Source organism: Suncus etruscus, chromosome 14 (assembly GCF_024139225.1).
Source record: "Suncus etruscus isolate mSunEtr1 chromosome 14, mSunEtr1.pri.cur, whole genome shotgun sequence".
Lineage (NCBI taxonomy): Eukaryota > Metazoa > Chordata > Mammalia > Eulipotyphla > Soricidae > Suncus > Suncus etruscus.
The window spans coordinates 61,426,347-61,444,739 of record NC_064861.1 but is presented as its reverse complement, the minus strand read 5'-3'; the positions used below and the strand labels follow the sequence as shown (position 1 = coordinate 61,444,739).

Sequence of the window (18,393 nt, the reverse complement as noted above, 5' to 3'; positions counted from 1 at the left end):
GAGTCCAGGGGGAAATCTCTGCTGTTTGGCAGATACTATCAGCTAGTAGCAATTCCTCAACTTCCGGAGAGAATATCTTTGGGCCCATTGCAAGATTCTACATGTAGCTGCCAAGCCCAGAGGGCTATGCTGCAGTGGGGTTATGGTCCATTGTTCCTTGGGGACTGCTCTGTGGAAGTGTCATGGCTCTAGGCCCATTTTTGCCATCTTTCAGGCAGTGTCTACAGATAAAGTTGAATGGTGCTGCATAGAGACAGGGTGACCCACCAGGGAGCCTTCCCAAGCCCCGTCTGTATTCTGCTGTAGGTTCCACCGTGTGCCCTCTGCACTGACAGTCCTGAGCTGCCTGAGCTGCCCATGGTGTCTATCTTCAATGGCAAGTTGAGGGGTCATGAGGAAGCAGCTGTCACTGATTCATCCAGCTGGCTCTCCTGGCAGTCAGGCCACAGCGAGCAACAGACCTGTGTATAGGAGAGTCCCTTGTCGGTCTTGACTCATCCTGTCTGGGTCTCAGCTCCCTGCTGCAACACTCTCTGGGAATTGCTGGGCTAGTGCCCAGAGAACTTTCTGGAACCTCCAGGCTGGTACCCAAAGAACTTTCTGGAACTCTCTAACTTTGAGGATAAAGTAGTACAGATCCTGATGAAGTGAAGCCCTCCTTTAGTTGAATCTGGTTCTCCTGTTTCTGTCCTGTAATCTCTCAGGTCTGTCCACAATGTGGGAGCAAATCACAGCTAAGCAAGATTGACCCAGATATTAGAAGCAACATCATGAGGTACCTGCTATCAATTTTTGCTTTTCCTTATGCCTGAGGCAGCAGGGTCTGGGGCATAGTAGGTACTTAGTCTGAGCCAGTGGAAAGAAAGAATAACCTGAGTCCTGGCACCCAGGGACTGTTGCTTGAGGTGAGCAGATTATACAGAAACCCAGGCATGTTCCCTCTGCAATATTTGATACCCAAGGAAAGGTGAGGAATCGGAAAGGGGAGAAAGGACAGGTCTCTACATCTGTTTCTCTCCTAGGGATTCCCCCCACTGTGAAAAGACTGGAGCAGAAGCAGAAAAGCAAGAGAGCTCAGGTGGATAATCTGTTCTGGCCACTCTTACCACAAGCCTGCCAAGTTACCAGTTTGTGGTATTTCACTCTGCTAGCAATCCCTATGAAGGCAGTATTCCTGTTCTACTCAGGAGGAAACTGAGGCACAGAAGGGAAATAGCTAGCAAGGAACAGAAGTGGATTTGGAAGGTCAGACTGTCCTAGGGGTCCAGTTTCAGTTTGTTCCTTCCAAGTGGCCAAACTCAGCCCAGGGAACTGGAAAGAACAGAAGGTAGGGGGTTGGGGGGTGGGATCTCAAGGTCATGTCCTGGTCTGGATGCTCAGTGCCCTAGCCATATCTAAGTGTGTGCTGAGTGTCTCTGGCCTGTTAGGGGATGCCTGAGGCCTGAGTGGCCCAATGTGGATGCAGTTCCCTTGGCGATGAGGAAACACTGCTGAAGTCAAGAGCTCAGATTACCAAAGGGGAAACCCAGTTCTAATTCTTTGCATGGCTCCTGGTGCTGGACACCCCTGGCTCAGATGGTGTGGTCATATGTGAAGAGGGAAGAAGGGGCCACAGCAGTCTGGCCAGGACTCCTGACTGGTACTTGTTTTTGTGACCATGTCCAGGAAGGTAAAGGCAACATGGGCTTGATCAGGTCTCTAAGACCCCCTGGGGCCATAGCAAAGAGCCAGGAGCTCTTTTACACAGGAAGAGGGCACCTTTCAGTTCAGCCCCCACCTACTTGGGGGCCTTCAAGAACAAAAGGTACTTGCATGTACCCTCCAATATTCATTAAGCCAATGCCTCCTGACTCCAAGGCCCCTTCAGATGTTGCCAAGGAAACTGATGCAGCAGCCAGAGAACCTGACCCAAGTCTCCATGACAACTCATAACAACCCATCAGGATCCACCCAGCCATGATGTCACCTGAGTTCTGAATGGGTGCTACCCACCTCCAGCACTATTCGTCACCATCCAACGTCAGAGTTTCAGAACAAGGCCCTCTCACAAAGTACCTCCTGCCTGTTTGTACCCAATTAGCATATACCCCAGAGATGGACAAGAGGGGAACATGCCTAATTCATGCCCAGGGCTAAGTACTCTGGGACTGGGAGGGAGGCAGAACCATAACTAGAAACTGGCTTCCCTGTTCCATTGATCTCTGTGCCTGGACCTCTACTTCAGGACACTCCCAACTCTCTCTGTCTCTGTCTCTATCTCTGTCTCTCTCCCTCTTCCTGTGTTCATTCTCTTTCTCCCTCTCCCTGTGTTCTCTGTCTGTCTGTCTGTCTGTCTGTCTGTCTGTCTGTCTGTCTGTCTGTCTCTCTCTCTCTCTCTCTCTCTCTCTCTCTCTCTCTCACACACACACACACACACACACACACACACACACACACACACACCACATGCATGCACGCCTGCACGCACTCCATTCTAGCCGGATCAGAACCACAGATCCATTAGACCTGATCTGGTTCCAGTTCCCCACTTCCCCTGGACTATCCACTCCATCTGTCCTCTGCACCTGTCTGCCTGGACTTCCCCAAATCTGGGACCGCTCCAGCCCAGTAGCCTAGTGCCCAGGCCCATTGCCCAGGCCCGGTATTTTTAGCCCCGTTGCTGGCAGTTGCGGGAAGGTGTTGGGGGTGAGGTGGGGACTGAATCCAACCCCTTCTCTGAGCCCCATATTCCAACCCAGGACTGTCATGAACCGTCCTCAACAGGCTCCTGCCAGAGGGCCTTCCTGTGTCACCCCCAACAAACAGCACCTCTCTGGGGCTCTCCAGGAGCAGCCCCCTGCTGGAGGGCCTCCTTTTCTATAGCTCCCACTCCCCAACACCTATTTGGGGGGTCTCCTAGGGCTCAGGGAGGTGAGTGCAAAGCACTAGGGTGTCCACACCCCAAACCAGACTTGGGACTCTTAAGCTCAGACAGGGGCAGGCAGAAGTGGTTTTCTAGGGGATGGTAGTGAGAATTCACTTTGTAAAAGGGCCAGATCTAATTCTTCCCTAGAGGAAAGTGGGTCCCCAGCCGGCCAGCACCCCTCCCTTTTCCCCAAACCCCTACATGCTCCCCTCCCTCTCCCTCCCTCACTCTCTCTCTAGGGGCGCGCCTGGCGGGTGGGGCGTGGTCTGGGTGGACAGAGGGCCTCTCAGGAGGGTGGGGGATTCCCCTGGCTGGGAAGGGGGGCACCCACACGTCAGCCCCCGCAGCAGGACGGGGGCGAGAGAGAGAGAGAGAGAGTGGGGGCGGCAGGCAGGCGGGGGCGGGCTAGAGGCTTAAATAGGCGGCTGCGGAGCGCGGACCCAGCGCGGTCAGCGGAGGCAAGCAGCAGCAGCAGCGGGCAGCGAGCGTGGAGTGGCCGAGAAGCAGCCCAGAACCTCATCGTCGTGAGTGCCTTGTGCGTGTCCGAGAGGTGAGTGTCCTAGAAGAGAGTCCTGGGGGGCGGGAGGGTGGACGCCCCGTCTGCACCACGGGGGTGCGGGAGATGGAAGATTTGCACCGGAGGGACAGAACTGGGGACCCGCGATGCTTTCAGCATCATCTCCGCGCTGACCCTGCCCGCGTGCTCCCGGTTCTCTAGACGGTGCGGGACAGCATGACCCTGAACAGCGGCGGCGGCGCGGCCGGTGGGAGCCGCGGCGGACGGGAGCGCGAGCGCCGTCGGGGCAGCACGCCTTGGGGTCCGGCGCCCGCGCTGCACCGGCGCAGCATGCCCGTGGACGAGCGCGACCTGCAGGCGGCGCTGGCCCCCGGCGCTCTGGCTGCGGCGGGAGCGGCCACCCGGGTGCCGCGGTCCGCGCTGGACTGGCCCGAAGGCTCCTCCGACTCGCTCAGCTCCGGGGACAGCGACGAGAGCGTTTACAAGGTGCTGCTGCTGGGAGCGCCCGGTGTGGGCAAGAGCGCCCTGGCGCGCATCTTCGGGGGCGTCGAGGACGGGCCTGAAGCGGAGGCTGCAGGTGAGTGACCCAGGGGACACAGACAGACAGACAGACAGACAGACACACACACACACACACACACACACACACACACACACACACCCTGGGCCCTGGCACTAGAAGGCCACCCCCCACCCCGGGGAGGGGACCAGGATTTCATAGTAACGGATATCACCTGCCTAGATCAGAGCAGAGGGGTATGGGACGAGGATCTCAGCTTGTGATAGAAGAAATGCCCAAATTAGGGGTAGTGGCGGAGTGGGGTACATCTCTCTACTTGTTTCTTAGGGATAGCAGTCTCTATAGAAGCTTTGCTGAAAGGCAGAAACAGAGCCAAAGGGAGTTTCTAGGAAAGGGAGGCCCCTGGGACCTCTAACTTAGGTTTTCTGCCTCTGGCTAGAGGATAGCAGGTAAACTTCGAGCATGGAGAAAGGGGTGCCAAGGCTTTCCAGGAGTCCTAGGGGTGGTTCCAGCATGCTTTCCACCTACCATTCTTTCCCCCACCCTGTCATTTCTGTTGCCCCTTTGGAAAAATTAGTTGGTGGGGCATTGGAACTGGAGGAGAGATGAAACATGGGGTCACAACAGGAAATCAGGCACTAGGGTGACTCTGATCTAGGTGACTCTGATCCCCCTTCCAGGGCACACGTATGATCGCTCTGTGCTGGTGGATGGTGAAGAGACATCGCTCATGGTGTATGACATTTGGGATCAGGTACGCTGCACTGTGATCTGGGTTCCTGGTGGGGATTGGGAGCTGCTGGGGATCAGGGCTGCTGGCTGGGGGTGTTGCCAGCTGGTCCGATACAAGAACAGTTGGGTTTAGCTGTGTGGCCCTGTGCTCCTTAGGATGGCGGTCACTGGCTCCCAGGTCACTGCATGGCCATGGGCGATGCATACGTCATCGTATATTCCGTGACGGACAAGGGCAGTTTCGAGAAGGCCTCGGAGTTGCGGATCCAGCTGCGGCGAGCTCGGCAGGCAGACGATGTGCCCATAATCCTTGTGGGCAACAAGAGTGACCTGGTGCGCTCCCGGGAGGTGTCCCTGGATGGTGAGTAGTCATCAGGTCCTGAAGGGAGGGAGATTCTTGTCGGGCTGTGGGCTCTGGGGATCTTCTGTGCTTCAAAATGCTCAATTGGGGAACCTGGGGTGAGGTGTGTGTGGAAGCAGCTTCCCCCCATCAGGGCTCCCAAAGATCTGTGATCCTGGGGGGTGGGGGCCTTGATCCTGGGCTGCTGAGTCTAAAAAGGAGATACTCAGGACAAGGCTTTCCTCTCCAGTTCCCTACAGCTCTGACCTGATAAGGCACAAAGGAGCTTGTTACGACTCTTCTGGGAAGGTCAGAACTGCTCTCCAGACCTGGGTCCCTCTTGGAGACAGTTTGTGTCTCTAGTCTCTATCCCCAGAACGAGTCCCCCAAAGAAACCTAACAGTGAACTGCATGGCAGAAACCTCCCCTGGGGCTACTCACTGGAATATAGAATCAAATCATGATTCGATAGAAAATCACACCGTGTGTGGAACAAATTCTGTCCCTTTCGGGGCTGGAGCCATAATATTGGGGTAGGACTCTCGCTTTGCATGTCAACAACCTGGGTTTGATTCCTGGTACAACATATGGTTCCTTGAGTATCTCCAGGATACTCAAGCCCCTGAGCACAGCTGGATGGGGCTCAAAAAACAAAACGAATTGTTCCGATAAGTGCATCTCCTTAGTGAGGTCCTTATGTTAGGCAGGCTCCCTGGTGGGGGCCCCCTAATGCCCAGGACTTGGGGTTGTATTTCTAAGGAGGACCCAGGCCCCCTTCCCTTTCTCAGAGACCTGAGTAGGAGCTGCGATAGGCAGGGAAATGGTTTGAGCACACCCAGTTTATGGGCTCTTCAGCCACTTCCTCTCCACTCATGGCTCTGCCTTTTGCCCCATCTCAGAGGGCCGGGCCTGCGCAGTGGTGTTCGACTGTAAATTCATCGAGACGTCAGCCGCGCTGCACCACAACGTCCAGGCGCTGTTTGAAGGTGTTGTGCGCCAGATTCGCTTGCGCAGGGACAGCAAAGAGGCCAACGCACGCCGACAAGCAGGCTCCCGGCGACGAGAGAGCCTGGGCAAGAAGGCCAAGCGCTTCCTGGGTCGCATTGTAGCCCGTAACAGCCGCAAAATGGCCTTTCGGGCCAAGTCCAAGTCCTGCCACGACCTCTCTGTGCTCTAGGGCCCTGCTCCCCAGTGTTCAATGTGAGGTGCAGACAGACTGGCAGATGGGTGGGCTGGCCCAGCCACCCATTCCAGGTGCCGTGGACAGGCTCAAAACTCTGGGCACCTTTCATTTCATGGTCATGGACAGACAGTGCTGCCCAAGGAGCTGGCATCTGGTGGCCATTGGAGGCACTTGTGGAGGTCCACGAGTGCACCAAGCTGCAAGCTGGAACACACCCCCTGGCATGCGTGGATGGGGGAACAGACACCCTCCTTTCATCCTTGTCTTTCTGCCTGGGTTGTGTGTGCCCTGGGAGAAGATTGTTCAGTGCAGCAGCATCATGTTTACATGTGGATTTTTGTAATAAAGACTATTTCCTGATAGGTACAGGTCGTGGTCTCTGATTCCTCCCATCTGGGGGCTAAGGAACAGGAAGGGAGAGGAGTAGAGAGGTGGGGCTAACTACACTATACTTGCGTGGTTCCTCGATTCTCTGAATGTTGTGACCCTGCGAGAACCAACTAGGTGCTGGGACCGAACACTAGGAGCCACCCCCAATATTCAACTGGGGCCTGTTAATGTACATCACCCACTAAAGTGGCTCCAGAGGTCCCCCAAGGGCCCTAGCCCAACACCTTGTCTTGTCTCTGTCTGGTATCTCTTGAGGTACTGGAACTGATGAAGATGGGTGGGGGGGGATGGGTTTGAGCTCCCTCTGCCTGGGGAAGGAGGCCGCTGATTATTTAGGGTGAATGAAGGTCACAGATCCTGGAAACCCCTTGGCTCCCACCTCACGCTGAGCCTGTTGGCAGGATGTGGGAGTACATAGTGTTTTCTCACACAATTGGTGGCTCAATGCAGGCTGTTGTGGTCTTTGTTCCTGGCACTGCCCTTCCTGCCTGAAATAATTGACCTTGTTTTGTTGTAGGGGTTAACTGGTGGATGATAGTGGATGATTCTATAGCTGGAGGTATTCCTGGCTCTCACCACACAGCCCATGAAAGTGGGGGTGCCTTCCAGTCACTCTTCACCTGCACTGTTTCTGGAATGCCCCCGTTGCAGTTGGCAGCGGCAGGTGGGGCACTGAAGCCCGGGCTTCATCTGGAGCAGTAGCTGAGTGGGGACTGGCTCAGGGCTGCTTGTCTCTGAGCAAGGCCAGGCAGTTTCTCAGAACATTCCAGGCTGAGGGAGACATTCAGAGGGAAGGCCCCAGCCAAGACCATGGGACGGATAGGTGAGAACAAGGTAGTGCTGGCTCCATGCCACCCTCTTTTCCTTCTCCTCAGATTCTGAGGCCCCAGGAGCTCCCGCTGGCTGCACTTGGCTGCCTCACTGAGCCGGGCAGCCTTGCCCTCCATCAAGGTCACCTGGGCTGGCTCAGTCTTGTCCTCTCTTCCTGGGGGAGCCCCCAGGCCCTTGTCCCCTAACTTGTGAGTATGCAGAGGGTAGACAGGAGCACTGTGGGGGCCTCAAGGGACCTAAGAAGCTCTCTCTCTCTCCCCAGAGCCCAACTGCTGGACTTGCTGGACTTGCTGGAGCCCAGCTGTACATTTGATGTTGTGTGTGTCTTCATGGACAACCTGTTGTCTTGGTGCTACACAGTGGGACATGACCAGAAACAGTCGAACAACCTAGGGTTGATGTTAGCCCAGGGTCCTTAGTTTTATGGAGCCAGCACTGGCCTGGGGGGGTGTTTCCTAAAGAGAGGCCAGGGACCACAAGCTGAGCAGGGCTCAAATAGCAGATGGGGGCAGCTGTGGAGGAAAGGGTCGAGCAGACCTGCAGGTGAAGTAGAAGGATGGTGAGCACTGAAGGTCATATTCAAGCCTCAAGGGCCAAGAAGTTCCCAGTGGGCTATGTAGGAGGGGTGCAGGGCATGACGGTCCCACGATATCTCCCCCATCCTGGGACTGGCAGTCACGGATGCTGAGCACCCTAGCTTTCCAAAGTCAATGAGTAACTTGGGGGGCTGGGCGGGGCCAGGCCTGCTACTGTGGGCCCAGAGCTGATTCCTTTCTGAGCACGCGTGGCCTGAGCTAGCGCCTCCCTGCGCGGGCGGGTGCGCTCCAGCCTTGGCACGGCCACTGGCGGGTGAGCAGCACTGAGGGGTGCGGGGAAGGACAATCATCAGGGAGGTTCTGAGGGGCCCTATTGGAGGGTTTGTCAGGGATCTGTGTGTGTGGCTCATGCTGAGAACTGGAAAGGGCCTAAGGTGGGATTGAGGGGGCCAAGAGTTAGGACTGCAGAATCCCAGAGATCATGGATTTGGACTTCTGTAGGCAAGGCTCTATGACCTTGGCCACGCCCTCTAGGCCTGACAGGGACTGTCAGAGTCAGAGCAGCTTTTGCAGTTTTACCTGGAGGGATCTGGGGCCTACAGAGAAATGACCCACCCCTTGGGAGTCTCTAAGCTGGGGAGGTAGGGTGGGGTCAAAGGTCCGGGGATAAGGGGTGAGACTCATGGAGCTCTGAGGGAGAACAGAGCAGAGTGGCCGTGGAGGGCCTGGCTGAGGAGCCAGATGTCGCTGTGTATTATGTGCATCTGTGCAGATGCTGCTCCTTTTATGAGGCTTCATTGGCTATGAAGGGAGAAGAGGAGCCTGGAATGGCTGTGTCAGGGAACTGGGGTGGGCTCAGGGTCACAGAGGAGGAGGAGGAGGAGGAGGAGGAGGAGGCCGGAGGCCTGGCTGCCTGGTCCCCATAACCAGGGAACAGGAGTCATGCTGGAGAAGGAGGGGAAATGTGGTAAGCTAGGGAAGCTATAGTCGGTAGCTGAAGGGGAGAGAGATAGAGATAGAGACAGAGACAGAGATGGAGAGCGATTTAGTCTAAAGAAAGATATTATTAGGCTTCAGGTCTGAAGAAGGCTATTTTGTAGGAAGTGGAGGATAGTGATCTGGGCCAAGGCCTCACCGCCATGTCCCTCAGGCCCATCTGGATCATGGTGTCTGCCTGGCTGTGGCTGCTGTGCCTTTGTCTACCCCACGTGAGTATACCTGCCCCTCTCCTCAGATTCTGGTCCTTATTGCCCAATCTGTAACCCTATCACCACCAGAGGAGCCCACCAGGATGGTTGCCTGAGGAGGAGGGCTGGAGGCCATTGTGGGTCAAAGGTCAGAAGTGAATGGGCTAAGGTATGGCCAGAGTACTGCAGCTGAAGTCATTGACCAGAGCTGGAGTCCTCGGTAGAAAGTTGGGACCAAGTGACAAGGTGAGAACCTCCACAGGCCTTTCCTCAGTCCCTGTCAGCAGAGCTGTATGTGGAAGTCCCAGAAAACTATGGCGGAAACTTCCCTTTGTACCTGACCAAGGTAAGTTCTCCTCAACCCCTCCTGTTCCTCCCAGGCCTTGCTTCCACCTCCATGGGCACTCTTGCTCTTTCTTGCTCAAGTCACTTATTAATGCTACTCTCATGAATATGTGGTAGATAACGGGAAGGGTTAATGCAGTTTTGCTACCAGAGGCAAGTAGAGCTTTAAATTAAAGACAGTAACATGCGTGGAGTTTCACATTTTAGATTTGGGGTGGGTGTGTAGGTAGTAATCCTGGGGAGCCTTATGTAGAAGGAAAGAACACTGGTTCATCCTCTCTGAATTTCAGGGTGCCTAGATGAAGGGGGCATCCCTAGAGGTAGCTCCCTCCCTTTTCCTCTGTCTGTTTCCCCAGATCCCTCTGCCCCAAGAGAGAGCCGAGGACCACATTGTGCTGTCAGGAAGTGCAGGCACGGCTGTTCAGGGCCCCTTTGCTGTGGACCCAGAGTCAGGCTTCCTGCTGGTGACTGCGGCCCTGGACCGTGAGGAGCAGGCAGAATACCAGCTGCAGGTATGGCAGGGCTGGGGGGAAGGGGCCAAAAATGGGACCGATCACTCAATGCTCTTCCCACAGGTCACCCTGGAGTCCCAGCAGGGCCATCTCCTGTGGGGTCCACAGCCTGTTCGTGTGCGTGTGAAGGATGAGAACGACCAGGTGCCCCATTTCTCCCAGGAAGTCTACAGAGTTCGCCTGAGCCAGGGCACCCGAGCTGGTGAGTGTCGAAGCAGACAGGTGGGCACTGCTGTGTGTACTGCTGAGAGCTGGTCCAGAGACAGGGCAACTAGAGGGCAAACTGGCCCCATCCATCTGTCCCATCCTGCCCTCTCCCAATCCTATGAGCGAGCCCAGGCAACTTCTGGTCACTTTTGGCCTCAGTCCTTCTGCGAAGTGGGGCTAAAAAGCCATGACAGGAGAATCCTGATAGGATGTTAGAGACAGAGGGGTGAAGGGAGGCATAATGATGCCCCCAAACACACTTAACAAATGGTTCACTCTCCAATACACATCAGGCATCGCCTTCCTCTTCCTGGAGGCCTCTGATGGGGATGAACCTGGCACACCCAACTCGGATCTTCGTTTCCATATCCTGACCCAGGTGCCCTCCCAGCCATTCCCAAACATGTTCCAGCTGGACTCTCAGCAGGGGGCTCTTGCCCTCAGCCCCAAGGGTGAGCCCAAGCCTGGGGTGATGGGTGGGGGGAGTCAGCCAAAGGTGGAGGAGTAGGAAAGAACATTCTATGCGGGGCTCTTTGTGGGACCATCTGAAGTATTTTGATAGAGCTCTGGCCCCATGCCTGAAGGCCAGTATGGGCGGTCATGGAGGGAGGGAGGTTGTTTAGCCCTGAACCCTTCTAGAAGACACAGGCAGTGCTGATGGCAAGAGACATAACCCAGGAGGTAAGAGATAAAGAGTCAGGGCTGGACTGGGCAGTCAGACACTCTTTTATATCCAGTGAAATTCAATCCAACATCCATTCCAGGTAACCTATCTACACATCTCATCTCTATCTACCCCCCCCAACTTGTACCCATCCACCAGACCAATCATTAATTTTTCCAACTATCCACACACCCATCTCATCCTCTCCTTGTGTGGGGACACACGGAAGGGAGGTCACAAGAAAGTTAAGGTTGGTCACCACAAAGATGCTGGAAGTGTTTTTTAGCTATTGGCCAAGAAACTAGCCCTCTCCAATCTGGCCTGCTGTAGGCATGGCTTTGTGATTGGAAACTCATCCACTAGGATGCTCTGATCCACATCTCAGCCCCGACTCTGCCTCTTCTAGGGAGCACCCACTTTGCTCAGGCTCTAGGAGGGCCCTACCAGCTGTTGGTCCAGGTCAAAGACATGGGCGACCAGGCCTCAGGCTACCAGGCCACAGCCACTGTGGTTGTCTCTGTCATTGCAAGCACCTGGGTGCCTCTTGAGCCTCTTCGAGTGCCAGAGAATCTCCAAGTTCTCTACCCGCATCTTATTGCCCAGGTGAGTGCCTGGCACAGTTCTGTGCAGTTCTGGGCCTGATCAGTGCAGATTTGGTGGGGGGGACATATGTTCCACTGGAGCTCTGCCCATCCCTTCCAGTGCCCCATTTGCTCCCAGACAGAATGGGGGCACTCCAGCTCCCAGGCCCTGGATCCTGCCCCTCCTCTGGGTGCTGCCCTCATGGACCCAAGCCTGTCTCAGCTGCCACAGGGATTGTCACCCTGGGGAAGGAATGTCTCGGGCTTGCTCAAGCAATGCCCCAGGCCAGGTCTGCCTGGGAGATCTGGGAGACAGGGTCAGATCTCCTGAGAGGATACAAGTGCTCTGGATTAGGCCTGGGGTCAGAGCAAGCTGCCATGTTGGTGTCTAACAAGAATCCTTCCAACCCTAGACCTCAGGAGGACAGGCACTTGCCAGGTTCATGCCAGGGCCAGGCCCCCCCACCAGAGGTGACATGGCCGTTCCCACCCTAAGCTGATGGTGCCTTCACCTGGTGTCCCTCACAGGTACACTGGAGTGGTGACAATGTCTACTACAGCCTGGACAGCCAACCCCCGGGCCCCTTTGATGTGGATGCAGAGGGCAAGCTTTACGTAACCCAGGAGCTGGACCGAGAAGCCCAGGCTGAGGTGAGGTGAGGGGGGATGTCAGGGTGGGGCAGGCTGAGGGGTTCCTGATCATTGTCTTGGTGGCTTGTGGGGGTGCCACATCCCCACAGATGCTGAGGCAGTGGAAGAGCTCCCAGAAGAACTAGAGTGCAGACCCAGCCAGGCAGAACTGCCCTTGGCCTTCAGCTGAAACCCCTTCTGCCTACTGTAGTACCTGCTCCAGGTGCGGGCCCAGAATTCCCACCACGAGGACTATGTGAACCCTCTGGCGCTGCCTGTGGTAGTGATGGATGAGAACGACAATGCGCCCATCTGCCCCCCGCTGGGGTCTCCCATCACCATCACTGAACTCAGCCCCCCAGGTGGGCTGGGCCTAGGTTGGGCTGGGGGAGAGAAGTCACCCCTGATGAACTGTCTACCCTGCTCTTCTCTGGCATGGAATTAAGCTTCGACTCCCCTGCATATCCATCCCCTTGCCCTGATATTCATGGACACATGTATGCATGGATGAGTTCAAGCACACCTCAGCACACACATGTAGGCCCAAGCTCACACACACAAGCTCAGACTCTGCTTCACAGGCATGCACTCACACGTAAGTGCTTGAATGTCATGTTGCACACACATATGAGCTCAGACACAGACCTGCACACACATGTACACACACACACACACACGTGTGAGTTCAGGCACAATCCCACATATGTGAGGAGGAGTGGAGCAGGTAAGCTCAGGCCTCTGGATGGGGTTGTCTTGCAGGCACTCAGGTGACCAGGCTGTTGGCAGAAGATGCAGATGCCCCTGGCTCTCCCAATTCTCATGTTGTGTACCATCTGCTGAGCTCTGAGGCTGAAGAGGGAGTGGAGGAACCAGTCTTTGAGCTGGACTCCACCTCGGGCACCGTGATCTTGGGGTCCGTCCCCCTCCAGGCAGGGCAGAACTTCCTGCTTCGGGTAGTGGCTGCTGACCTGGGAGGAGCTGAGGGTGGTAAGTGCCCTGACGGTGGCCACCTGGGTACCTGGCCTGCAGAAACCTTTACCTCTGCCATGTGTCACTTCCTCCATAGGCCTCAGCAGTACCTGTGAGGTTGCAGTCACCGTGCTGGATATCAATGATCACGCCCCCGAGTTCACTACTGCACAGGTAAGCAGAAGGGGGGACTCAGGGGAGCACTGAGGCAGATTTCACCACCATCCCATCTCTCCAGATCCAGACCGTGAGCCTCCGTGAGGACGCAGAGCCTGGCACATTGGTGGCTATGCTCACAGCCACCGATGCCGACCTGGAACCTGCCTTTCGTCTCATGACCTTTGCCATCACGGCTGGGGATGCTGAGGGTCTCTTTGGCCTGGTTTGGGAGCCAGAATCTACTCATGTACAACTCCAGCTCCTCAAGGTGAGGTGCTGCAGATGGGGATGGGGCCCATATACCACGTTGGTGCCATACCATGGCCACACCATGACCCGGTACCCACTGATTCTAGAAACTCAGCTATGAGGCAGCCCCGAGGCATGAAGTGGTGGTGGTGGTACGGAATGTGGCTGAGCTGGTGGGGCCAGATCCGGGCCCCCAAGCCACTGCCACAGTGACTGTGCTGGTGGAGAGGGTGGTGCCAGCCCCCAAGCTGAACCCACTGGGCTACAAGGCAAGCATCCCTGTGAGCACCCCAGCTGGCTCCCTCCTGCTGACCATCGAGCCTTCTGAGCCCACAAGCAATTCTGTCAGGTGAGCTCCGAGTCCAGGCCCTTCCATGGGCTTCCCTCCCTGTACCCCACAAGGACCTTGGGACCTCAAAGGAGACCCCATTACCTAAATCTGAAAGAGACCTCAAGGTGAGGTTCAGCCAAGGTTGTGACCAGGGGGATCAGTGCTGACTACATTGAACTAGGCATGGAGAAGGGTGCTTGCACCCCAAGATAGCTTAACCTATTCTCTACTGAGCCCCCACGCTCCAATCAGATGACAGCACAAATAAGGCTCTTTCAGGGATTTGAGAGATAGCACAGAGGGTAAGGTTCTTGCCTTGCACGCAGCCAATTTGGGTTCAATCCCCAGGATCCCATATGGTCCCCCAAGCCTACCAGGAGTGATTACTGAATGCAGAATCAGGAGTAATCGATAAGCATTGCTGAGTATTCCCCCAAAACAAAAACAAAAGAAAAATAAACCAGTTTTTTCCAGGCTCTGGCTCTATCTGGCCCCTTTGTAGGGTGCCGTATTCTTGGTGTGGAGTTGGTCACCTCTGCATTTTCTTTTTTTTTGTTTTGTTTTGGTTTTTGGTTTTGGGGCCACACCTGGCAGAAATTGCTCTTGGCAGGACTAGGGGACCATATGGGATGCCAGGGATCAAACCCGGATTAGTCCTGGGTCATCGGTGTGCAAGGCAAAAGCCCTACTCCTGTGCTATCACTTTGGCCCCACCTCCACATCTGTGTGTGATGCAGGGAAGTACCCCTTATGTGCTCCAAGACTCCCCACTAGTGCCCCCAATCCTACTTCAGATTTTCGCTGGTGAACGACTCCAAGGGTTGGTTGTCCATTGAGGAGGCATCCGGGAAGGTGCGTGTGGCCCGGTCCCTGCAGGACGCCTGGCCTGGGAACACCTACACAGTGCTGGTGGCTGCCTGGGATGCAGGTAGGTCCAGTGGTGGAGAGATCCCAGAAAGGAGATGGGTGAGAGAGAGAGAGGAGAGAGAAGAGAGAGAGAGAGAGAGAGAGAGAGAGAGAGAAGAGAGAGAGAGAGGAGAGAGGAGAGAGAGAGAGAGAGGAGAGAGAGAGAGAGAGGAGAGAGAGAGGAGAGAGAGAGAGAGAGAAGAGAGTAGAGATCCCAGAAAGGAGATGGGCCTCAGCAGTGTGTGTGTGTGTGTGTGTGTGTGTGTGTGTGTGTGTGTGTGTGTGTGTGTGGTCTCTGTGTGGCTCCCCTGAGCTTTGGGCAGGATGGAAGGACATGTATACATGCAGGTCAAGGTCAGAGACCTCTCTGAAGATGGCTCTACCTGATGGATTCAAGCCTGGCCTCACTTCCCTTCCCAGCCACCCTCCTAGCTTGCCACTTGCCAACATTGCCCACCCCAGCCCAGAAGCCAGCTGTGAACACTAATGGGGTGAGGGGTCAAAGGTGTGACATGTCTAGAAGGTGTGGACAGGATAGTGAGGCCTGGACTATAGTCTCCTGATGCATCGTTTATGGGAGAATGAAGTGCTCAGAATGTTGGGGAGCCCAACAGGGGGTGTCCCATTCTGAGACTCTACTCCAGTGTTGGAGGAGATCTTGGGAGTCTGTAGGAACAGCTTGACTTTCAGAAAGACCAAGAAAGGCCTTTGGCTGTGGGGCCAGTGGACAGGGAGAACCATGACATGAAGAAGAGCTGGTGTGAGGTGAGGAGAGATTGGAGAGAAGGGGTGCAGTGGAGAAGGGACAGGACCTACAGGGTAAGATTGACTGATGAAGGTTAGTGGGAAGAGAGGTGCAGTGAAGAAGATGTGCATATGGAAGAATGGGTGAGGCCCAGGTATCCTGGACTCACCTCCTGCTTCCCAAGATCCTAGGCCAGCTCCCCTTGTCTCCACAGATGAGCCCTCCCTGAACACCTCTGCCATCCTGGTGATTCACTTCTTGAAGGGGTCCTCCCTGACACCTCCCCTTGTACCCTCACGGCACCTATGCACCCCGCGCCAGGACCATGGTGTCATCGTCAGCGGACCTAGCGGGGATCCCAGTGCGGCCAGTGTGAATGGCCCCTACAGTTTTGCCCTGGGGCCCGACCCCACGGTGCAGCGGGACTGGCGTCTCCAGGCACTTAATGGTATATGGGGGCCCAGATGGGGGGGGGCGCATCTCAAAGGAATGCTCCAGGGACCGGAGCGATAGCACAGCGGCAGGATGTTTGCTTTGCATATAGCTGACCTGGGACAAACCCAGATTTGCTTCCCAGCATCTGATATGGTCCCCGAGCCTGCCAGGAGTGAGTTCTGAGCACAGAGCCAGGAGTAAACCCTGAGCACCACTGGGTGTGGCCCAAAAAGCAGAAATAAATAAATAAAAAGAGATGCCCAAGAGGGTGGGGGCAAAAAAAAAAGAGAGAGAGAGAAACATGCCCAGGCACTGACTGTGTGGTGTGGCATTTAGGCAACAGTCCCAGAGGCCTGTTAGGTTCATGACTCTGGTCCTCACAGATTCCCATGCGTACCTCACCCTGGCCCTGCACTGGGTGGAGCCTGGAGAACACATGATCCCTGTGGTTGTCCACCATGGTGGGCGCAAGTGGCAGCTCCAGGTCCGAGGTGAGCAATGGGTTCAGGTTCTCCTGGGTATGTGACCTGTCAGTCCTAAGGGTACAGAGGGTGGGGCCAGGTCTGCAGGACACAGTACCCAGCACCCACAACAACATGCAAGCAAAATGCAGACAAGCAGCACACTGGCATGGAGACAGGTAAGTGTGCAACTCAGTGTGTAGGGATGAAACATGCGGTATGTAGGCAAGCAACACACGTTGTGTAGACATGCAACAGCAGTAGCCTTATCTGGACACATGAACACATTCTGCAGGGCTAGCTAGTCTCTTACCTTCCTTCCTCTCCTGTCCCCCCCCACCTCAGTGATCGTGTGTCGCTGCAATGTGGATAGGCAGTGCATGCTCAAGGTGGGCCGCATGAAAGGCATGCCCACGAAGCTGTCGGCGGTGGGGACCCTCGTGGGCACCCTGGCAGTGATAGGTAATGGGGCTGGGTTGCTGGGTGGGAAAGGGAATCGCTGTTTGGAGTTGCACTTCTGGTTTTGTATTTGTTTTTGGTTACCCCTGGCAATGCTCAGGAGTCACTCCTGGCTCTAACTCAGGAATCACTCTTAGTGGTGCTTGGAAGAACATATGGGATGCCAGGGATTGAACCTGGGTTGGGTATTTGCAAGGCAAGCACCTTACCTGCTGTGCACTGGGCCATACTGATGAAGCACTCTCTGTCAATGATTTCATTTGGACTGGGAGCTGGGCTCTCTGCCAAGACTCCATTAAATTTAGGATTTGTCAAGTACTAATGTTGCTCATGGCCTCTGAGGTGGACTTGATCTCTCTCCTCCTTCCAGGGGATACTACTGAGGCTCAGGGACTTTACATGATTGGTCCAAGGCTCACCAATCAGAGGATGGCAGAGCCAGGGTCTTTCCAGGAGAATTCTCTTATTTGTTTTGGGGCCACACTCAGTGGTCCCAAGGACTACTACCAACTCTGTACATGGGGTGATTTATGCTTGGGGAACCCTGTGGTGCCAGAAATGGAACCCAGGACTCCTGCATGCAAATCCTATGCTCAACCCTTTGAACCATCTGTTTCTCCAACTTCAATTCCTTCAGTCCAAGCCTCCCTGTCCATCCTGTAACTTTCCAGCCCTTCCTTACATTCCTTCCGGGCTGATTTCTTTTGCTTTTCTAGTGTGACAGTCCAGAGTACCTTTCTTCAACCATTTTCTGGTTCTCCCATAACCCCCCATCAGACTGTTCTGCAGGGATGAAGAGAGGGCTCCATGGGCCAAGGCATGCTAGAGGACTGAGTTCAAGTCCCAGCACCACATGGTCCTCGGAGCACTGTCAAGAACAACCCCTGAGCACAGGGCTGAGAGCACCCTCTGAGCACTACTAGTTGTGGCACCAGAATTAAATTTTTTTGGATATAATTAAATTAACAGAAAAGAAACAACATCCTATGCCAAACTAAATTTGATAAGAGGAGCTTTGGAGGTTGGAGTGCTCTGTAGGTAGTCTCAGAGGAGTGGCAGGGGATTAAACAAGTAGATCCAGCCCTCAGGCATATTTGGGCACCAAGATCACAGCAGACCCATCTTGGCTCAGCTCTGTTGTCTCAGCCTGGCTGCTTCCTTAGTCACTGAGACCAGCAGCAGGGATATGGGGACAGAGCACCCCGAGGCTCCTCTGAGGGCAGGTCTCTTGGACCCCAGGCTTCTTGCTCCTCTTCATCTTCACCCATTTGAGCCTGACACGGAAGGACCTCGACCAGCCTGTGGATAGCATGCCCCTGAAGACAGCGGTGTGAGTGCATCAGGACCTAGGCCTAGAGCATGGCCTACATTTCCACTTGCCTTTGTGGAAGAGAGTACTGCACCCCGAATCCTTGGGGGTTAGAGTACAGACCCTGTCACCTGCCCTGGGCTGGTGACCACATGATACCGAGGTGTCTTCAGAGCCCAAACACTGACTTTCTGGGTGCCCGGGAGGTGCATCCAAATGGCATTTGTCAGTTGGATAATAAAGCCTGGGACTGTACATGTGTGTCTGCTTTCTGTAACTAAAGTGTCTGT

General features: G+C 55.2%; 2 protein-coding genes across 5 annotated transcripts; both read left to right on the top strand.

The window, feature by feature from the left end:
• Positions 1–3,620: 3,620 nt before the first annotated feature.
• RRAD (RRAD, Ras related glycolysis inhibitor and calcium channel regulator) lies at positions 3,621–6,559 on the top strand. Its single transcript, XM_049786440.1, has 4 exons — positions 3,621–3,999; positions 4,623–4,696; positions 4,831–5,035; positions 5,914–6,559. The coding sequence occupies exons 1-4, from the start codon at positions 3,639–3,641 to the stop codon at positions 6,189–6,191; spliced, it is 918 nt and encodes a 305-aa protein (XP_049642397.1). The 5' UTR covers positions 3,621–3,638; the 3' UTR covers positions 6,192–6,559.
• Positions 6,560–9,117: 2,558 nt separating this feature from the next.
• On the top strand, positions 9,118–18,128 carry CDH16 (cadherin 16). Of its 4 annotated transcripts, none has more exons than XM_049786364.1 (17): positions 9,118–9,162; positions 9,404–9,487; positions 9,843–9,998; positions 10,062–10,200; positions 10,499–10,657; positions 11,276–11,472; positions 11,979–12,101; positions 12,292–12,442; positions 12,840–13,067; positions 13,147–13,223; positions 13,288–13,476; positions 13,565–13,806; positions 14,583–14,712; positions 15,761–15,887; positions 16,258–16,365; positions 16,681–16,797; positions 18,034–18,128. In XM_049786364.1, the coding sequence occupies exons 1-17, from the start codon at positions 9,118–9,120 to the stop codon at positions 18,126–18,128; spliced, it is 2,367 nt and encodes a 788-aa protein (XP_049642321.1). The 4 variants fall into 4 exon arrangements, with proteins under 4 accessions (XP_049642321.1, XP_049642320.1, XP_049642319.1 ...); XM_049786363.1 differs by having other exon boundaries at positions 15,704–15,887; XM_049786362.1 differs by having other exon boundaries at positions 14,583–14,716; positions 15,654–15,887.
• The last annotated feature ends 265 nt before the right edge of the window (positions 18,129–18,393 follow it).